Source organism: Prunus avium, chromosome 4 (assembly GCF_965620075.1).
Source record: "Prunus avium chromosome 4, drPruAviu1.hap1.1, whole genome shotgun sequence".
Lineage (NCBI taxonomy): Eukaryota > Viridiplantae > Streptophyta > Magnoliopsida > Rosales > Rosaceae > Prunus > Prunus avium.
In genome coordinates this window covers 26,078,761-26,087,618 of record NC_142287.1, presented here as the reverse complement: position 1 = coordinate 26,087,618, position 8,858 = coordinate 26,078,761, and the positions used below count along the sequence as shown (strand labels likewise).

Here is an 8,858-nt window from a genome sequence, read left to right as displayed (position 1 = left end):
TTAACGTCCCTCCAAATCCGAATTAGACAAGCCATTTATTGATGTAAGTTTCAAATCCTTTCCACTCACGCCACCCCAGCCGACCACCCTTCTTTTTGTGAAAAATGCTGGCTTTGTAGGTATAGGTAATGGCACACCTTCATTTGTCAACATAGATATGACATCTGACATCGTCGGTCGATCGTCGGCATATTCCTCGACACATAACAGACTAACATGGACGCATCTCAACAATTGATCCCTAACACATGACTGGACTAGTGTTGGATCCATAAGTTCTAGCCCTGCACCTTCTTTCCATAACTCCCATGCCTGATGTAACAAGATCATCATATTAATTCATTTATCATAATCTCACGCCGGAAAAATTTAAACAAACATGGTATATATGTGTTTGACGTACATAACCCACTATACTGATCACACGACCATCATTGTAGAAGCTGCTGTTTTTTCTACCACATATGATTTCAAGCATTAGTACTCCAAAACTGTAGACATCAGATTTTGGGGAGAAAATTCCCTCCATGGCATACTCAGGAGACATGTAACCTCTACTCCAAATCGATAAAAAAAAAATAAAAATTAGTACGTATAAATATATATGCATGATTAACAACCAAAAGTGAAAAAATATATATGCATGTTAATTAAGAATGTGTATTGTTTACTTACAATGTCCCAACGATCCTATCTGTATTTGCTTCCAGTTCATTATGGACAAATGCCCTTGCCATACCAAAATCAGAGATTTTAGGGTTCATATTTTCATCAAGTAGTATATTACTAGCTTTTAGATCTCTATGAATTACTCTCAATCTTGAGTATTTGTGAAGATAAAGCAATCCTTGAGCAATTCCTTCAATTATGTCGAAACGCGCCTTCCAATCTAGTAACAGGCCTCTGGTTGGATCAGTACCTAAAATAAAGTTAGAAGGATGAGTAATATATATCACACTACGTACGTACTTCAGAATAAATAACAAATAGATGTGGTTATGTGTTCTCAACCAAATAAAAGGTAGTCCAAACTTTTGTTTGGCATATTCTCATATATTAACATCCTCTCTTCGTTATGAATGCAAAATCCAAACAGACGAACAAGATTCGTATGTTGAAGTTCAGATATGAGTATCAATTCATTCCTAAACTCGAATGTTCCCTGCCCTGAACATCTTGAAAGCGTTTTCACGGCTATTTCTTGTCCCGATTCCAATGTTCCCTGAATTATTGGTACAAAATATATAAGGTATTTCTTGGAAATCAATATAAAAATACTTTCAAAAGTAATCATAGATTTACCTTATAAACAGGTCCAAATCCCCCCTCACCAAGCTTGTTTTCAATGGAGAAGTTGTCTGTGGCAGCCATGACAGATGCATAGCTAAATACTCTTAAATCATGTTCCATCACTCCATGATTTTGAAGCCCGTTGACATTAGTGTCCGTCAAGTCGACCAATGCATTCTCAATCACTGTCCCTTTTTGTTTGTCAGAGATGAGAATCATTCTATCAATATTATGTTAATATGTACATGTTCTGTATAAACGGCTGCACATTAAGTTTAAAGAATGTATACCGGAGCGTAGTAATTTTCTTCTCCTTAGTAAATAGCACACGATCCAAAGCACGGCTGCAATACTGCCGGAGCCAATCCATAACCACTTAGCATGTGCTGCATCTAGAGATCGTAACATTTAATTAGCTATATGTATTTTGTTCGAAGACGCTGGTTTTGTATTAACCGTCCAAATTTAAGTAAAGTATAGTCTGCCACACAAATGACCAAAAAAAGAAAAGACCATTGAAAAGAAAACAAAGAAAAATTCTTGCATGTATGCCTAAAATTAAGAAGGAATAACTCATTATATGTGGAATGATTCAAGTATTTTTCTGCCTGAAATAAAATTCATGTAAGTTACATAGGGCACAATATTGTAATGATGATTATCTGAGAAAAATTAATGTTACTTACCAGAACGGGTTGCCTCTGGTGTTTGTACAAAAACCCTTGTAGTATTATCAGAGAGATAGTCTTCAATGAACTTCCAGTTTCCACTCCAAAACTTGCATCCAGTCTCATTATCAAATAGAGAGCTGAATCCAATACAGTCACAAGAGCTCATACAAGTGCCCATACAATCACTGCTGCTGAGACTTGTATCGGGATCAATCGAGATTGTTGAATCCAAGTCAGATTTGCTTATTTGATGAAACTCACCACTTCGTGGTTCAAATCTAACGTGGATCAGCGTACAATCCCATCTTTGGCATCCTCCATCAGTGTTTTGGCCATGGCAGTTACCTGATTGTGCAATATCAACTCCTCCATCAAGGTCAATTAGTCTCCCCGTTGTGGTCAACATCCATTCTGATGCCGCATTAGCACTTGCGAAAGTGAAATAGTCTTCATTCTCATTTGAAACAATTGTGAAATTATATCTCAGAATGGATTCATCATCTGGTAATATGAATTTAAATCTGTTATTGTTGATGAAGGCTCCACTAGTCCAGTAGACCACCCCACGTCGCCTAATCTTCAATTGGCTTTCGCTGGGATCCCAATCCAGAGTGAAAGGACCCGGCTCTCCGCTGTACTCGGTAAGCCAAGATGTAAGTGACCAAATGTGACCATTTCGATGGTCAATACCTAATTTCATACCTGGCAAAAGGATGTTCGTCGGATAGTCAAAACTTTGCCACAACACCCTCTTCACCGTTGATCCATTAAGAGACTCAGAGTTGACTTCTTGCAGGACAAAATTGCCAGAATCCAAAAGGGTAGCCGCAACATTACTAGTGTTGATGTCGGTAGAGGCTTTTGGAGCAGTGTAAAGCTGGATAGGGCTTCCAGTACCATTATTGAGTGTAATTTTGAGGGTTGAATTGGTTTTTTCCAAAGCAAGAACTGCCACAAAAGGGTATGGAATAGGCTTGTCTCGGTTCGCAATCCATGCGTAATTCATGTAATTATGCTTGCTCCAGATAGCTAGGTATCTGGAATACTTCGAATTGTTGTGATCACTTACATAGAAACCCAAAGTGAACTTCCCGTTCGCAGAAACTAAGAAGCTGGAGTAATCTAGAGTCTCACCTGGTTTAAGTGTGTCCGTGCCACTTGCACCACAAGTACAGGTACTCCATATTAAGATTGAAAAAATGATGAAGACAGTTAAGGTGAGACTGCACCTAGCCATGATTCAGTACCGCAGCCACAAGGTGTACTTTCTGATCCAAATAAAGACTTAAAGCTGGCTGAAAGCCTCAAATGGGCTTCTGTTGGTGTACTTCTGCAAATTATTCTGGCCAAGTACCTGTGTGCAAAGGAAAAGATAACTAACGTCTATAAGGCAATGGACGCCTTCATACATTAATACAGGAGATGCATTGCCTCTCTGATATGTTTACTAACATTTTAAAAAAAATTCATGCAAAGAAAGTACTACTAACACATCTTTGTATAATATAATACCTAAATTAAGGGCTTGTTTGTTAGACATAAGAGGAAATGGATGAAGTAAAAGCGAGAATGAATGAAAAAACTAAAACAACTTAATATTGTTTTTAATTTTCATTTCCTACACCGTTCTTCATCTCTGTCTCTAACAAAAATGGATTTTGGCTCTAAGGTCGCACTCGTCCATCGTGTTATTCAGACTTATACTGTACAATTTAGCAATTAACATATGCTTAGTATTGACTCATAAATATTGAGCTCGCTTAGTATTGACTCATAAATATTGAGCTCGCTTAAATATTGACTCATAAATCCTTAGTGTTGACTCATAAATCATTAATTCCAAGACACTTACAAACGACATCAACTAGTTGTCATAGTTTGAAATTTTCATAATCAAATATATATTTCTCAATATATATAAAAATTATCAATAAACAACCCACAAATCAGCCACAAATAAACAATGGATTGGGCAATAATTGCACAGTTAGGGTTAGAAGACTTGATTGATTGGTTGTTTTAATAAAACCACAAAGAAAACTGACGAACTTTGCCCATCAAAATCGCACAGTTAGTGTATGGATGTTGTGGTAGAAACGTACAACTTTAGGGTAAAAAAGAAAAACCTGACTTGATCAGAGAAAAAGGGTGCAAGTGAGTGATAATTGTGTGTTTTTAGGTAAATGCAGAAAGGTCAAGCCTTAAGAATCTTCTACACAAAAATCAAATAGAAGCATGCGGACCAAAATCTGCAAACTTGAGAAGGGTCTATGAGCCTCAAATGATTCAAATGAACATAACCTCTAACCGTACCGCAAAGCATATGCATGGGAGTTCTGTATAATTACTGTTTGAGGCTCTGAAAGCAAATTAATGAACCTCTAACTAAGAGGGAAAAGGATGAGATTATTGTAATTACTCTCTAATTGGGTGGGATTAAGTAGTCCAAGTCCAGTGAGATCCCACATATATTTGATAATTAATTAAGCACTCTGTGGGCGGATCACCCTGCACTAAGTCATGCCAAAATTACTTTTTCAAAAAAAGGGTTCAAGACCTTAACCTTAAAGTAATCTTCTGCGAAATTACGTTCGGACTGCATAGCATGTGTAAACACCCTCCAAATGTTTCGGATTCTATACTTTAGTACCTGACAAAACCTCAAAGCCTCCAAAGAAATGACTGGTTTTTGTATGACTTTTAACCATCAAAACCTCTTCAATGTGAATTTGATATTGGAAGAGAATCATTTGAATTGATAGGTACAATTGGTTTATACAAGAGTGTCTTAAGGGTCCGTTCGGTAACGTTTTAAGGGGTTGTTTTCATTTTCAGAGAACAAAAATGAGACAAAAACACGTTCAGTGGCCCAAAAACAAAAAACACGTTCGGTGGCCCAAAAACAAAAAACATTAAGAATGTTTTCATAAAATGAAAACAAGTTCATGTGTACTTGTAGAAAACAAAAAAAAGTTGTTTTCATTCTCAAGGGAAACGTTTTCATAAAAATAACTCACATTTATTATTTCAAATTGTACTATCAGACACGTTTTTATTGTTTTTGTTTTCTGAAGATGTTTTCTAATTAATCTACCAGACGCATTTTCATTTCCTAAAAATGCAAATTCGTTTTCTCTTGTTTTCATTCTCTGAAAATATTCTAAGAAAACATTCTCCGAAAACGTTACCAAACGGGCCCGTAGTGTACAAGGAAACGAGTCCTCCAATCTAGGAAACCTACTGGGAAAGTAAATCATAATTACAACAGTATTGATATTAATTGATATTATACAAACTTAATTCCTAAGACTCCCCCTCAAGTTGAAGAGTGGATATCAAGAACTATCAACGTGCAAACAAGATTACTTTAGAAAAAGTCAAGCCGATGCCGACCAAAATTACTTTAGAAAAAAAGGTTCTAAGCCTCAACCTTTCTTTCCGATGTAAAGTAATTTTCTATGTAATTACGTGCGAACTGCAGATGTAAACTTTGATTAAACTTTGATTAGTAATGTTGATCTGCATTGGACCTTTTCTTCCCACTGAAGAGGCTTATCGAGACCAGAATGGAATGCAAGAAAGTCATGGGGCGCATGCCTTGCCAAAATATAGTTAAATTGGACTATGTACAACTAAATTCTAAATTGCTCAATGTTTCATGAGCTTTCTCTTTTCTCCCCTCCAAATGCTGTCTGTGGGTTGAGCGCAGATGCTGTCGGGGGGTTGGGCACGTTTGGTTACACCTAGGATCGATGTTGTCAATAATTTTACGTTTTCTGTTTGAGTTTTGTTGGTATAGTATATATACAAGATATAATTTTACGTTGGCTTGGCAGCAGCCTGTTAAACCTTATGTTACTTTTGATCTCGAATGTCTCCCCGCACCATTCTTAACTCTGCAAGGTTTCCTTTGTGCCCACATATATAACATACTTTGTCTTTTGCTTTTCTTCGAAAAAAGAAAAACATTATAGGCAGTTGTAAGACCAGAACCCAGTAGCGAAAGGGAAGCCACAACACTTGTTCTGTTCATCATATATGTAGTTTCTGGAGCCGACCTGAGCTTTATCATCCCCACCTCTGTCCAAGAACGAAAGGAAAACCCTAATAAGTTATTTTTCGAAAACACAAGCCTCAGCATGTTTTTATTGACCTGGCAAATGGGTCGTTTTAACGGGTTCCGGGTCGGGATCGTGTTAACCCGTTAAGATAACGGGTTGAACACGACACGACCCGTTAACTTAACGGGTGAAAAATATCGGACCCAAACACGACCCGTTACCATTCGCGAAAAATCCGCACGACCGGTTAAGAATAAACAGGAAAAAAAATATATTACCCAAAGCGAACTCTTCTTCCCCCAAACCCGAGCCCTAACTTTTCTTCCCTCTTTCCCTTCTTCGTTTCAGCCCTAACCCATTCTCTCTCTCTCAAGTATCTTACAAAATTGGTCCCTCCATCTCTCTCTCTCGGGTAACCACTTTCACAGTCACTCTCATTCAATCCAAACTTAAAACCCAACAACAACATCAAAAACAGAGAAATAAAGAGAGATGGGGAAGTACATGAAGAAATCTAAAATCTCAGGTGACGTCGCCATGATGAAGGTCTCCGTTTCACAACAATCTTCTCTTGACTGGGCTGGGTCTTTTGAGTGGAGAGAAGAAGATATATTTTTTTTAAAATAAAGGAGAGATAGAGAATGACAGAAAGAGGAAGAGGAAAATGAAAAAAAGAGAGCTGGAGAAAAGGGGAAAGAAGAAGAGAAAAATAAAGAGATGGAGAGAGGGGGAAAGAAGAAGAAAAAAGTGAAGTCACGGAGAGAGAATAGGTTGAAGGAAAAATAATATTAAAAAAGAAAGTGGGATAGATGGAGAGATAAAAAATAACAGAAAAAAGAAGAAGCATCTGTTTGGTGTTAGGAATTAAGATATGTTTGGTGGGATAGATGGACCTTTAAATCTTGTTTCCAACGGCAAGGGCTTGCCCTGCCAGGAGATGGGCCCACGAACCCAGGCTAGCCCTCAGGCAAGATCTGCCTTAGTTCCAACCTCAATTTGCTGACGTCATTGATTATGTCAGCAACAAAAAAAATTGAAAAAAATCTACAAAAAAAAAAGTGAAAAATTTGAATAATTATTTAAAAATTCACCAAAAAGTTCTGAACTGTTTTTCTATAAATACCTACCATTCTTCTTCATTTTCAACACAAAATCCTCTTATAATTTCTTCTCCTTCTATTATTTTTCATTTTCTACACAAAATTTTCAACACATTCAATACATCAAACAAAATATAATTAAAAGAAATCTTATCCGAAATATTCTCAAAGTTAATTCTTTAGGATTTAAAAATAAAATATTATCCGAATTAATTATTGAGGTAAAAAAATTTGTGAAAAAAACAAAAAAATGAATAGTAATTGCCCTTAGCCATGGCAACGGGTGGAAACACAAAATACTATTTGCAAGGGCAACTACTATTCACGTGAATAGTGGCTGCCCTAGCTCCCCCTTGCCATGGCAAAGGGCAAATGGGTGGAGTTGCTCTAATAAACCAAGTAGATGGTGTGAAGTACCATATTTAAATATTTATAAGAGGTGGCTTTAGCCCATGCTAATATAGTAATTGACTTACAAGTGGCTATCATAAATATTAGAATATGGAAGATATTTTGACCGTCATTGGTTTGATGTAGTTTTCCAAAACTTGGATAACAAGTTTGTTGCTAGCCAATAAGTGAACATTAGTTTGCCGCCTCTCTTGTTCTTTAAATAGGAAATTTTCTACATTAAGAACTTGCATAGAAATGAATGCGAAGAGAGAAAGAAATAGAGAGAAGAAAGAAGAGGAAAAATATTAGAAAGTGTTGGTAGAACAAGAAAGACTTTGGAGGAACTCAAGGTGTTGGATTGTAGAGTTATCTTACGTTGTAAAAACATTGGAATCAAGGTAGGGGTTTCTTGGGGGCCTTTTTCAGATATTGATTTGATTAAATTTTGTGAGCATTATATTATGCGTGATACAGTTTGATTGACGTTCCTTGTATTGGGTGTTTACGTACTCTTAACTATTTGAAAAATGTTGGCATAATTATATATGCATTGGTGACGTTTTAAATGGCTACATTGTTGTGCATACATCATGTCATGGAATTTGGCTAGAATTGTTGGATGGAGAAAATAATGATGGAAAAGAGGGTAATAGAATAGTCTTTTATGTAGTTGAGTCTAACTCTTCGCAGGTACCAGGTCTCAGAGATCCCACAGTGCACATGGTTTTTATTGGGTGATTCGGGACTGGCGAAAGGGAGTTAGACAGGATGACTAACAAAAGGGAAATTATGGGATGATTGAAATGAGTGTTAGTTCATATAAATGGGCATTCGGGACCATGTGGTATAAGCATGGTATGGGACGTGCAGGTCTGCTTGTCTAGTTATATGAATTAACGGGAGTAGATGAAGAGCATTAATTTATGTATTATTATTAATGTGATATTTGGCTGTGTGATTGTATGTCACTTAATTTAGTTATATCAATCTACTGTGGTAAGGTCTCATGTCCCTACTGAGCGGTCATTGCTCATCCCTCACTCTGTTTAATTTTTCAGAAGAACTAGACGGCAAGTCAAGGACTAAACTAGCTGAGACTAAATTAGATAAGAGTGATAGAGCTTGATTTATTTATTGTAAAGTTGTAAGATTTTGGGAGCTATTTTTATAAGAGAGTTTATTTTATGTTCCGGCTTCTTTTTATTTTACTTTTTATTTTCTCACGCACCAGGGCATGACAGATGGATTCCAACTTGACACCTCTTCAAACACATTGGAAAGAAAAGTAATACTAGACTAAATTTTTTTCAACAATCCAAAATATATATTTTTCACATCTTCAT

The 8,858-nt window shown here is 36.6% G+C and overlaps 1 protein-coding gene across 1 annotated transcript; it reads right to left on the bottom strand.

Moving 5' to 3' along the window:
* Positions 1–8,858, bottom strand: LOC110757576 (G-type lectin S-receptor-like serine/threonine-protein kinase CES101). Its single transcript, XM_021959238.2, has 8 exons — positions 8,851–8,858; positions 1,977–3,184; positions 1,579–1,682; positions 1,303–1,491; positions 1,012–1,222; positions 676–919; positions 404–554; positions 1–312 (listed from the first exon to the last, which is right to left on the bottom strand). Exons 1-8 carry the CDS (start codon positions 8,856–8,858, stop codon positions 1–3), a joined length of 2,427 nt encoding a protein of 808 aa, XP_021814930.2.